This window comes from Arachis ipaensis, chromosome B09, assembly GCF_000816755.2.
Source record: "Arachis ipaensis cultivar K30076 chromosome B09, Araip1.1, whole genome shotgun sequence".
Taxonomy (NCBI): Eukaryota; Viridiplantae; Streptophyta; class Magnoliopsida; order Fabales; family Fabaceae; genus Arachis; species Arachis ipaensis.
Genome location: NC_029793.2, coordinates 45,693,731 through 45,707,295, shown reverse-complemented (window position 1 = coordinate 45,707,295; position 13,565 = coordinate 45,693,731). Strand labels below are relative to the sequence as shown.

Sequence of the window (13,565 nt, the reverse complement as noted above, 5' to 3'; positions counted from 1 at the left end):
ATTACTGGTTTCTCTTCTCAATACAATGAAAAACTAGGTTCATTGTTCTCATCAAGGAAGAAAGGTCGGGCATCCTTAACAGCTTGAATTTTAAAAAAATAATTTTAAAATCGTGGAAGGACTCGTCAAAAATGGAGAAAACCTTCCTACCCCAAACGGCACGAAAGGAAAGCCAAGCTATCTTTTTGGAACCAAAGGGCTTGGTTAAAACAAAGAGGTAAAAGAAAACTTTGAGGGAAGGTCGGACATCAAGCTCCCGACAAAAAAGTTGGTATATTTTCAGAAAAGCCCACAAGTTGGGATAAAGTTAGGAAGGAGAAACGTTGCAAGTCCAAAGGACATTGATTTCGAAGTTGGAAAAAGGAAGGCTAATGTCTAGTTTAGTGAAAAAATAGTCATAAGCATAAAAGAAAGGGCGTTCCGACCTATCTAGCGGGGGAAAACACACCTTCTCCTCGGGGTCAACTACCACTATCTCATAGCTTCGCTCATCTTCTCGGTTTTCACACAACTTATAGTGCCTACGGAAGGTCTCGGCATACTCTCTATCGATAATGGGGACAAGAGTAGGAACAGTAATATCTACCCAGGTTAAGTGAGAGGGAACTTTGGTCGACATGTTGTGAATAACAGATCGAGACATAAAGCTATACCTACAAATAAAACAAACAAAGAAATCATCACTAAAGAAGTCGGGTTTTCTATCAACAGAATAAAGACTACAAATTCAAAAATATTTTTTTCAACAAAAACCCCCCAAGATACTGAAATGTTGTCACTTTCAAAAAAACAAATGTGACACCAATTGGGGGCAACACAATCAAAGTCCATAGCAACAATCTCAGACAATAAACAGTCTCAAAAATGTTTTCAACAACAAACAAGCAGTGAGAGTTAAAGGAAACGCAAAAACTCCTGTCACCAACAAATATCTCCAATTATCATATCATCCAAAAGAAGATAAAAGAAACCAGAACAATCGAAACAGAAAACAAGAAAAAGGGGTAAAAGCACCAACCTTGATGAAGCGCGAATATGGAAGGGCACGTCAAACAGCAACAAAACTCAAACGTTCTGCTTCGAAGCATACAGAAATCTTCAAAAGATTCAAGATGGAGAAATCTTGAACTAGAATTTTGTTATGAAGTAAGAACAGGGGAAGAAGAATGAAAGGTTTTTTATGAACTTTCGAAGCAGAGAGATGCGTTTTCAGAAATAGAAAAGAGAAAAGAAGAAAAGCGCGAGGCTTTTATAAGAAATAAGGGGCAAAAAGACATTTCACACCCCCTCTTTAAAGCCATGGGCGGATTTCCAGGAAACTTTCGTGTAACATTCGCCATATCATTAAAGAGGCAACGTTTCAAAATTTGAAACACATTGAGTGCCTGACCTCATGAAGGCGGCGCACCCGAGGCATGAAGCAGGAACTATAAATGCTTGAACCCGACCTTATGAAAGCTCGGACTCAAGCAGGGACACTGTTCATACCTTGACCCAAAACGTAAAGCCAGGCCCATTAAGTTTAAAGGCTCACTAAGGACCTCCACTTACCCGACCTCCTAAGAGGTCCGACACGACCAAAAAGTCCAGTTCTACTTATCCAAATAATTAACTGCCTCCCTGAAACTCTCCTACTATCTCTATCTCCACTTAAAGATAGATTCCAACAAAACCAAGATAAAGGAAACAGTCATCTACCAACAAAAGTGGAACTATTCTAAAAAGGTGGTTATCAACTCTACTATAAATACACTGACACCCCTTGAGTATATTCACCTCCCAATATACTAAAAACCTACCTAAATTCCTTGCTAACTTAAGTATCGGAGTCTCTTGCAGATACCACCCCCACCTCTTCACGAGGAACTCGGACGGCGACACCTCAGTACTAGAACAAGTCGAACGCTACCTTAGAAAGAGTTTGGACTTCACATTTAGAACCAAATCACCATTTTAGGTAACTCTCAGAATAATACTGTACTATTACAGTGCAACATCAACTTTAAGAGAACATTTTAAGCATATCATTTTGGTTAAAATTAATAATTAATTCCATATTATTCAAGATATTCATTGTGTGAGCACACTATTGAGGAGTTAATTTTGTAGTAAGAACAATTTCTCTTTTAGAATTTTTAGTCATTAATTTTGATTAAGCATATATTTTAAAATTTAATTAATCTGTGTTTTAAAAATACATTTTATCATTATCAACTAAGAAATTTTGTATAAAAATAATATAAATTTAAATTTAAATTTTTAATACATTTATTATTCAACAAAAAATTTAAAAATTTTTACTAATGATAATTTTAACATATATTTTTCGGATATAAATTATCTAAATCATATAATTTTTGTTGACATTTGTAGCTTTTCTAGCTACCCTTGTATCTAAAGGAGAAATTGTTCTGACAACAAAATTGTTAACCCCTCTCACACACAACGAATATGTTAAATACTATTAAACAAATTATTAATTCTAGTAAAATGGGGATGTAGCTCATATGGTAGAGCGCTCGCTTCGCATGCGAGAGGCACGGGGTTCGATTCCCCGCATCTCCACATCTTGTAATTTTTAATTCGCATTCATTTCTTTATTTTTTTTACTTTTTAATCAAAGTCAAATAGTTTTATAAATAAGAACAAAATTAATAAGAGAGATATAGCAATAAAAATTAAAATTCTACACTGGACACCATCTTTTTTTTTTTTTTCATTGGAGAAGATCTCCTCCCCAAATGGAGAACCTCTTTCCAGTAATTCGGTAATTCCACTGAATTCAATAATTGCCAAAAGTGGATCCAAGTCCAATGCTGAATATTCAATTTGAAAATCAACTCCTAATTGAATTTCTTTAACTGTGCTAAGTACAAAAGTCATCAAATCCCACCCTGTTCAACAAAGATGGAATAATAATCATACACGTTTACAGCTGCAGCATCTTGACCAAACAAACCATGTTCCTACGAAAACATAGTAAAAGAATTTAAGAAATATGAATCCCCAGTGGCTCCAACCTCCAGCTATATATGCCAACAATTAAACATAACATAAACACCGCGTAGTACCAAAATAACAATAGAATATGCTTCCGAAAAGAATAATCCTGATGCGGCACGGCGAGTCACAAGGGAACCTTGACACGTCAGCATACACAACAACCCCCGACCACGCCATCCAGCTGACTCCGCAAGGGATCCAGCAGGCCCGGCGCGCCGGGGGCGATCTCCGGCGGCTGATGTCCGGCGAGGAATGCTCGCCGGAGTGGCGCGCGTACTTCTACGTGTCGCCATACGCGCGTACAAGGTCGACGCTGAGGGAGGTTGGGAGGAGGTTAAGCCGGAAGAGAGTGATAGGGGTGAGGGAGGAGTCTCGGATTAGAGAGCAGGATTTCGGGAACTTTCAGATTGAAGACAGGATGAAGGCTGTGAAGGAGACGCGTGAGAGGTTTGGAAGGTTCTTTTATCGCTTTCCCGAGGGAGAATCTGCCGCCGATGTATTCGATCGCATCTCAAGTAACCGCCACTTACTATCCTTCTTCTTTCTTCTTCTTCTTCTTAGTCTTAGTCATACTTCATTTCCCCAATTCCCCCTCATTGATTATATTTTTACTTTCGATGAATTTTGCGTTATTAATGGATTGGTACACATATAATAAGCATATTACATTTTCTTGAATTTAGTGTAGGCTTTTGGTAAATATAAGTTTAGGTGTAATGCTGAGTAAACAAATTATTTTTTAGGGTCGGATATGGGGCCAACAAAAAATCTGAGTCTCAGATTTCTATGAACTGAAATTTTTTTAAGTGATAAACAAATCAATGGGTCGGTTTTTATTAAAAAACATAAATATGACCTTCAATTTTGTGGTATAAAAAAAAGACACTAAATATTCATATTGTTGAAAAATACCACTTGAACTACAATACTAAAAATAAAAAGCTGTTTGGATATTTCTGTAAAATAGATTTGAATATATATATATATGATTACTTATGCCCTATGCATACCACTACCACTATCAGTGTTCGATTTGTTTGGTGTGGTTCTAATCCACTTGTTTCATTTATGATAAGGTCCTTGTTCGAATTTTGTGAATGAAAAATATGGAAAGGAATCCTTTTAATTTTTTTTTTATTGTTTAATAAAGCGTGATTTCTCAGTTTACATTTTGTAAGTGAAACAAAAAGAAATATGTAAGAGAAGTAGTTAAATAATAAAAAATTATATTTTATCAAACAATTGAATAAAAAAAATTGAAAAAAAAATCCACTCTCAACAAATGTTTAATGGTTGAAGAGCTTTACTGCAAAATGAGTTACCCATGTTCTACTGTTCTAGCAAGTCTAGAATTCTTAATGGACTCGTTTAGGCAAAAAGAATAATTCTATTAGGAATATAACAGAAAAGCTCAACTCTTAATGATGCTTAAAATTTTAGGGAGTTTTGGTCACTTTAATATGAATCTCCAACAAATTGTTGGAACATGTTTGTAATGGAGAATCTAATTCCTCTGCAGGTTTCTTTGAATCTCTCTGGAGGGACCTTGACATGAATAGGCTTCGTCATGATCCTTGCAATGATTTGAATCTTGTGATTGTGTCTCATGGGCTGACATCACGTATTTTCCTAATGAAGTGGTTCAAATGGACAGTTGAACAGTTTGAGCACCTAAACAATTTTGGCAACTGCGAGTTCCGGGTCATGCAGCTAGGAACTGGCGGGGAATACAGCTTAGCAGTTCATCATACAGCACAAGAAATGCTGGAATGGGGCCTCTCCCCTGAGATGATAGCCGACCAAAAATGGCGTGCCACCGCATGCAGGGGTGACTGGAATGATCAGTGTCCGTGGTACCTTGATGCTTTTTTTGATCATCTTCCTGACTCTGACGATGAGATTGCTGAAAAGGAAGATGAAACAAATACATGAAGCATATGTCCATAACGAGCCAGCTAATTGGGGGTTAAAGATTCATTTTCAACATTCTAATTGATACTAGGTTGGTCTTCTTTTTCTTTTTAAGTGATAAAAGAAATTGTATTAGAAAGGAAAACCTTAAAAAGGAGAAAAATTAACAAGAAGTCGGATAAGATAATAGGGTATTGGTTGCTGGTNGTTTCTTTTGTTTCAAACTTCCAATATGTCGTATATTATTCATTATTCATTATATGGTGGAAGAACCAGCATATATGGTATAGAAAGATCGTGATGTTCCAGTTTGTACTCAGTATTGTACTGATCTTGTTTGGTTTCAACATTGTTTATGATTCTCAGGCACTTGAATTCTGATTTGTGTTGAACTCTTGTGACAAGGAGGAGGATGACTTAATTTAGTTGAGAATTTTCTTGAGAATTCCTTTTATTCAGGTTATTTTCTTTCTAGTTTAGAAAGACAACTTGCACATGACAAAATCTGTGGAATCTAATGGATAGTTTTCATATCTATGTCCACCTCTTTATCTGAATCACATGATCTCTTCATGTGGAAAACTCCCATGGAATAAGTAAGAATTGTGCATTCAATAAAATACCACTTGCTTTAGAAATCAGTTTGAATGAGTCCTCAAATTCCAAACCGGATAAGATAGATGCACAAATTAGAAAGAAGAAAGAAGACAATTATGGAATTTTCAATGCATAGAATAGAGATTGTCATACCCCATATTCACACTGGTCTGTGGGCTTTGGCCTCCTATCTCATTACATATATTATGATTCACACAGCTATAAACTTTACTAACAAACTTTATGATTTTCGGGGAGTTCAGAACCCACTTTTAGAATTGATTTTAGAGGCTTTGATTCTCCCTCTTCTTCCTCTTCCTGATTCCTAGAACTTGACTTTCTGAAGGACTTCTTACTCCTCGTTTTTTTTATCTTCTTAGTTGGTATCTCCTCCACAATTTCATTTATGCTTACCATTTTCTTTGGAGGTTTTGCTTCTTGTGGCAAACTTACACTTGGTGATGCCAATGTCACCTTCTCTTCCGCCGTCTCATCACCCTTCGTCACGCTCCCTTGACTTGGTGGGAGCTCCTTCCTGTCACCATCTTCCACCAATACCATTTTAGTGCAACGTGCCGGACGCCCTAAAGTCACTGTCTTCAACGCCCGCATAGCTAGAGTTTTTGTGATGAAATTATAGACCCTATAGCAGATGCCAAGAGGTTGAAGATGGCATTCTCTTTGGTCCATGGTGCATTAAATGTAAATGGGTAGGTAGGGTGCAATGAGATTGATCAATCCCAAGAATAAAGAATTTTAAACTTGGAAGTAGATAATGAAACTATTTGGAAGACATTCTTTGCTTTCCTTAGAAGGGATGTTATAGAAAAATCTTGCAGCCTTTATAAAGAAACTAATATAACTGAAAGTGGAAAGCAATAATAATTAATATGAGAAAACATTGCTTAAGATTGTTTGAACCTTTCATACTCTAATTGCGGCAAGAGCACACTTAAAAGATACAACTAATCAGCATTAATACAAGAATACTGTGTCGTTTTTTTCCCCCTAAATCTTGCCAAATTATTACTGAATTGTTAATCCATTTGCCACAAATGAATCGTGGGGTTTGGAGTAGAATATCACTTTGACCGTTCTTCCACGTTTATTATTTATTTTATCTTTATTCATGTCAATGTCAATGAATTCCTTTCCCAAATGGTTTCCTTCACTCCATATTATTTTATGGTTTGTCACCAAGAAAAAGGAAGGGGCATAGAAAAATTAAAAATGATAAATAAATAAATAAAAGTCTTGAAATGAGTTCCGTTGAAAGAACAAAATTTGGATAGGTTTACACCTATACATAGTTTTATTCATCAAATCAAATATAAGAATTCAGTTCAGGCAGGAATCGTGAGTTACAACATAGGAATGGCTAGAATATAGCTATGATGCTTTTGTAGATAATCGTCCACAAACACGCCAATATGATCCTTTGTGAAATAGAGACTTCTCAAAAACCCATATATCACAGACAAGAACCTGGAAAACATACCAAGAAAAGACAAGCCAATTAAGAAAGATTTGATGTTGATTTAATTGTTTGAACCATTTTCTCGAAATAGCAGCAAAAAAAACAAGTAAAGAAATTTATTATCATAGTATCATTACCTCCTTATTTTTATCACCAGCTACTACAGCACCTTTTGAGTCGTATGCCTCAAACTTCTGCAAGTAATCTGAAGTTAATTCATTGTATATATGGTCTTGAAATTTCTCTGGCTCATGAAACCATGTCGATGTTTAAAATTTTACAGCCATAAGATTATTTCTAATGTCTATTTAGTGGGATTAAGCTTAGTTGTTGTGGGGAAAATTTTAAAGCATACCTGCTTAGCCATAATCTCTAGAGTAAGCTGAATAAATACTTTATCATGGTCTTTTCTATCGACACCAATCTGTAAATGATAAAGCAATGAAAAAAAACAGCATGTAATAACTTCATTGAGAGAGAGAGAGAGAGAGAGAGAGAGAGAGAGAGAGAGAGTACAGATAGTACAGTTCAATACCATAAATAATAACCTCTTGTGCTATTCGCAGCACATTCAAATAATAATCCAACTTGCACAAATTGGACCAGACTAGAATCAATGACTCCTCACTTTTTTTCATCAAGTTAACAATGTCAACTCTTCGATATCACAAAATGCCAGCAAAGTCAATACTCTCAAAATTCATACCTGTTCTACATTTCAAGTCACTACATCACCTGGACCAAAAGTTTAATACAAACAGAATTGAGTAGAATACTAACCAAACGAGCACGCAATGTTCGTATGCTCACAACAGGCTGAACCATTTCCCAGTATACCTTGCTCCACACAGATTCTCTTTGCTTAATTTCATTCTTTAGTGCCTGTAGAGAAGTAAATTAAATACATATTAAAAATTGAACCTCTAAAAATGCACATAGATTCATCATAATTCGTATAATGATAAAATCACATAAAGGAATGGAAGCATACAGAAAACATATTCTCCGTAACTACTTTCCTTAATGTCTTTTTGTCACCATTAGCTATTAGAGTGTTTAACTGCAAAAGAAAGAAGAAACACTCAGCATTCGGCCAAATATTACAAGACACGTAAGCCAATTGAAAAGATGATATTCATCATATAATAAAATACATATTATTACAGAAGAGAGCTGCCAAGGACTACTGATGGAAAATTGTCATATTTGGTAAAAAATATACCAAACAGAGGGGCCAGCATCAAAGTCTTTTATATCCATAATTTCTTAGTAGCTCTTGAATGCAAAATCTTCAATATTTTTCTTCTCAACATTATCCAAAGTAACTACCTCACTCTGAAATACCTTTCCTTACAAACTTTGTTGCAACTTGCAACACAATAAACCCTCTTCCTAATCTATTGAATGATACAAATACTGGTACTCAAAATGTGTGGTACCACAACAAAATAAATGAAGTTCCTTTCTTTGTACCATTCCAATTTTATCAAATTTGGACTATTTCATTTCTTGAATAGGCTAATGAAATTCAATTTATATCTGTTTTCATCAGGCTGAAATTGTTCCATTAAACGGATGGACAACAAATAAGAAACTACATACAAAAGGATTTAAAATCATTACAATATAATAGCATGTTTTCTAGCTTTTACCCAAACCATAGTTTTGGGTTCCAAACAGAAAATAAAACAAATATCATACCTGATTTCAGGTTTGCAGAATGTATCTTTCTAACAAAATATTTATGATTTATTACTTTATCTAATAGCTTTTAACTTGTCAAGATCTTAATGAAAATTTGATCATATAGTTCTAAAAAAATTTCAGTTTGGTCCCCAGTTCTTATTCCAAGGATGTTCTCCACATTGGCTCTGAATTGATGCATACCACATTGATTTGAGATGAGGAGGTAAGAAGAAAGCAATGGCATCAAGAGAAGAAAGTGCAGAAGGACCGTCAGTGGCTCTAGTGCTTTTTGTGTTTTTTAGTATGTTAGGGTAATTTCTCTCAGTAAAAGTAATCATTAGAAAAGTATCATTTTGCATCCAAACATAAACAACTTTTACTTCTTTACAAGACCTTTAAGAGAAGATCATTTTAAAAAGTATATTTTAGCAGAAGCTCGTCCAAATGAACTAAACTCAAGGACCACCTTGTATTCTAAAATGATCAAACAAAAGAATGAGTTGTAGGAAAATGTAACACATGGTAAAGGCTATATAGAATGACAGCTACAAACCTCCTTGTAGATATTGGCAACCTCATTGTAGAATTCTTTTTTTGAATATCCTTTTTTCCTTAACTTTGCAATGGCATAGGCACTTTTTAGCTGCAACAGCCACCAAAAAAAAAAAGAAAAAAAAAAGGGGAAAAAAAAGATAAAAGAAAAATCAGAGTGACTGGTACCATCCATTAAAAGGAAAGGCAATTGTCCATAGTTGAAGTTTCAAAACATCCAGTGTAACATTAATTTGCACTCTGTTTTCTATACTGCTATAAAAGAAAAATAACTAGTAGAAAAAATGGAGAAAAGTAAGGCAGATGAGAAGGGATCCTCATAAAGAAAGCAACAGTATGACATTGAGGGAAAAAGAAGAGCGGGAATGAGAAGGAAAATTTTGGACAAAGAGAAACTATTACATAGGCTCTAAAGAGCGGAAATAATTTATGCAACCAGATACATAAGTGATAAGCATCATTACCTCCAGAATCATGTCTTCTTTAGTTCTTCTCCAACCAGTTCTAGTGAACAATCTGATAAAAACAAACATCAAATATATCAGGGTCAGGGATCACAGAACTCATTATGATACAAAAATTATGACTCCATATAAGGAATAATGCATTACGTGTGTGGAAGGCATTAAAATTTGGTGGAAGAAAATAACTGAAAAAGTTACAACTTACCTAGAGACTTATAAGATGAGGTTTAGCTAACATGTGCCCTAAGGGCACATGATAAGCTTACAATTAATAGAAAGTTTTAAATGTTTTTATTTAATGAATATAAAACAAATGCATTGAAAACTTGTGCATTTGGTTTGTGTTTTCATTTTCAGTGTTTTCTGGATTTTGTGAAGGAAAAAGTGAAAACAGAAGGTAAAAACAAAAAACAGGATTTTATTGTTTTTACTGTTTTCACTTTTTCCTTTACAAAATCCAGAAAACAGAAAATGAAAACACAAACCAAAGAGGTGCCCTAAGGGCACAAGATAGACAAACCCTATAATATATTTTTAGTGTGATTTTAGTTAGATTATATTATAGAGAAGAAATCAAGTACACAACCAAAGAGGTTTGAAACCATTGGTACCTAATCATAAAAAAGAAGGGTATCTAACCTCTTCCAAAGTGGGATTTTTTCACGAGGTTTGTAAGGTTCATAGACAAATCCAGGGCTCGTTAATGCTATTTGTTGTCCCTGCATAAATGTTTTGTTAGGGAAGAACAATAATTCAAAACTACTTATAAAAAACACAGGGCCAGATTGGTGCATAAGCATCCTACGTTAATGCAGGGTCGGACACCTAAAGGCGAGCCGTAATGGTCTTATCTTCGGCAAGCTTTTCCGGTTTTTTCCACTGTTTTTTTTTTTTTTTTTTTTTTTTTTTTTCTTTTTTTCTTTTTTTCTCTTTCTTTTTTGGGTAGAAAATACAATTTGATTAGAAGAGAAGAGAATGTAGAAAAGAAGACATCCTCAAATTGAAACAAAAGATAACATATCGATTAAAAAACATTGCATCGATTAAAAAATGACAAAGATAGTGCAAAAAATGGATATACACTATTGCATAAGGAAGTGACAAAGAAGAAGGAAAATAACATATAAATTAAAAAACATTGCTCAATACCTATCACTATAACCTAAAATACAGACAAGCAGCACTACAGAGTGAAACAAGTTCCATCGTCCATACAGCCAAAATTATCCCATAAGTTTATCGATCCGACATGAAATTGAACACTGGATACAGGTATATATTAAATCATCACAAAAATGAAGAGGGGAAATTTATGAGAGCGCACCACTGGTCTTGCATGAGGGGGAGCGCTTTTTACTTGAGTTGATAAAAGCCTCTTATCGTTCATGAAAAGAGACAACTCCGCAGCCTAATAAACACATAACAAAGTTGGAAGTCAACTCTCCCAATATGAAAAGAAAACAAAAAATAACGAAAAATGAAAAAAAAAAAATTCTAAAAACCATTGTCTTTATGAGACAGCATGTTGGAGAATACATTAATTTACCATTGTAGACCTGAGAGTCAAAGCCTTAACACTAGCCAAGGAAAATTCATTGTATCCATTATTCAAATGAGGATAGAAGCTCCTAAAACTACGCTCAGAACCTGATCAAAGAAGAATTCACTTCAGTCATCAACAAATTGAAGGTCGAAGCACAATTTTCAACTCTTAACATATACATCTATGTACACCAATAACTATACTTTTCTTTTAAAAAAAATACGCAGCATGAATAATATCTACATTGAAACTATTAAACTGCAAATTCAAATTGAAAAAAAAAATAAGAGAGAAAACAGTATAGGGTTGAAAGAGATTACCATTGGATAGAGCACTGGAATAGCTCCTGCAGCTACTACCGAGCCTGAAAGTTCAAATCACAATGCAATTTCAGAAAGAAAAAGAAAATAATCATATAAAAGTTAGAAACAAAAATGAAAAAGAAGATGCTTTATTTAATTTTCAGGTATTTGAGAAAGCAATTAAGCTAGGAACTGGTTACTAACAGGTATGAGGAGGAGGAGGAAGAAGAAGAAGAAGCACGGTAAAGCGTGCGAACAAACTGAAAGCGTTTGAGATGCATCATCTTCTTCTGGTTCTTCTTCAGGTAAACATTTAGAGTGGAGTGAGTGTTAGATCACGAAAATTGCTTAAACAAAACAGGAAAATGGGACATGGAGTTTTTCCGAGGGTTTAAGACTTTAGACGATAGAGTGGGATTTGGGAATCAAAGTTGGGCCTTCTAATTATTTGGTCCATTCACTCTCTTGAACATAAATATTATTTTTTATTTTTTTGTCGGGATATTTTTTTTATTTTTATGTTTTATTTAGGGGAATGTCCGAAATTAATATCCCTAAAAAAAAAAAAACATAAAAGTAACGTGTTTCTTTTGTGGTGAATAATTCAGTGCTCCATTACTCTTTTTTACAATCGTTGATGAATTCTCGGTAGAATAACTGATTAAGTAATTGTTTGGGAGCGAATAAGTTATTAGAAAAAGAAAATTCAATGAAAAAAAATTTATTTTTTGATGTCTTTGGTAAAATTTCAGTAGTAAAAACAAAAATATTAAAACATTTTTTGTTTACAAAATTGTAATTTATATTTTGTTTGTATTAATAACATATATATTGATTGAACATTTTCATAATTAATTTTGTGAGATTAAAGGTTATATATAGTGGTTTTTTTTAATCCTTCATGAGCCTAAGTTTTAGAGGTAAAATATTTTGTTTAATTTTTTAATTTATTATTCTTTTTTGACTACTTCATAGAATAAGAATGTATCATTCACTTTTTATCGAAGTTAATCCTTTTAAGATATAAGTTATAATTTTTATGATCTTTTATTGATTTAGCTATTCTCTTATTCTTTTTATAATTTGAAGATTATTCTTACTAAAATTTATTTTTTTTATCTAACCTTACAGCGCGATTCTTCTTTACCGCAATCATTTACAATATACCACATCCATCAAATACCATATCGGTTGTATTCACTTATCCAGGTTCTTATTATATGGATGTAAGAGTTTAATGAAAGGGTAATAAACTCTATTTTATCGAAGAATCGTTGAATCTATTCATATATTATGACCAACCTAATAGAATGTGGATAAAATTAATTTTTTGGGAGGAGCTCGATCTTTTATTTAGCCAAAGTACTTTATTTTTGTTTTCTAATTTCCTTTTCTTCCTTAACTTTCATATGATAATGTATTTTCTTTAATTGAAATTGATCATTTTTAAAGTATGAATCATAATTTTACTATTCTTTTATGAATCCAACCTTTTTTTATTTTTTAATTATATAATGAGTATTCTTATTCAATTTTTGTTGTCCTTGCACTTGGATCATCTTTTACATAATCATTTACAATGTATTATATTCATTATGCTCCATCTTCAGTTGTTTTCGTGAATTTGAATGCTAATTATATTTGAATATAATAAATTACGTCTATTTAATTTGGATATATAATATTTATTTTTTTATTTTCAACATTATAATTAAATGAATAGAATCTGACAAAGGAAAAAATATGTTAGTCTATTAAATAGAATTTTTAAATTAAATTTTGAGAATAAAATAATATTTTCAAATTTCTTCTTTGTTCCAAAATCATAGTTTGTTTTAGATAATTTGAGATTTTGTTTTCTATGTATGGAGTATGACTTTATTTTGATGCTTCTTTCTTATTAATCATTAATTAATAATTTTTTCCTAATCTTAAAGAATTTACTAATGAGAGGAACATGTAATGTTTTAAATCAATTAATGGTAGGGACATATATGATTATACTATTAGGGAAAAGATAATATTTTAAT

The 13,565-nt window shown here is 33.2% G+C and overlaps 2 protein-coding genes and 1 non-coding gene across 4 annotated transcripts; 2 read left to right on the top strand and 1 right to left on the bottom strand.

Annotated features, from left to right (window-relative positions):
- TRNAA-CGC lies at window positions 2,493-2,565 on the top strand. The gene has a single exon. It is a non-coding gene; the product is annotated as a tRNA-Ala (tRNA).
- Window positions 2,880-5,041, top strand: LOC107618155 (phosphoglycerate mutase-like protein AT74). The gene is made up of 2 exons (XM_016320114.2): window positions 2,880-3,518; window positions 4,523-5,041. The coding sequence occupies exons 1-2, from the start codon at window positions 3,089-3,091 to the stop codon at window positions 4,933-4,935; spliced, it is 843 nt and encodes a 280-aa protein (XP_016175600.1). The 5' UTR covers window positions 2,880-3,088; the 3' UTR covers window positions 4,936-5,041.
- On the bottom strand, window positions 6,734-11,957 carry LOC107618154 (39S ribosomal protein L45, mitochondrial). Of its 2 annotated transcripts, none has more exons than XM_016320113.2 (12): window positions 11,740-11,952; window positions 11,554-11,597; window positions 11,237-11,337; window positions 11,015-11,098; window positions 10,330-10,409; window positions 9,691-9,742; window positions 9,228-9,317; window positions 7,980-8,048; window positions 7,769-7,870; window positions 7,344-7,412; window positions 7,126-7,182; window positions 6,734-6,996 (listed from the first exon to the last, which is right to left on the bottom strand). In XM_016320113.2, the coding sequence occupies exons 1-12, from the start codon at window positions 11,817-11,819 to the stop codon at window positions 6,901-6,903; spliced, it is 924 nt and encodes a 307-aa protein (XP_016175599.1). In that variant the 5' UTR covers window positions 11,820-11,952; the 3' UTR covers window positions 6,734-6,900. The 2 variants fall into 2 exon arrangements, 1 of the variants encoding a protein (XP_016175599.1); XR_001615160.2 differs by having other exon boundaries at window positions 6,736-6,996; window positions 7,524-7,870; window positions 11,740-11,957.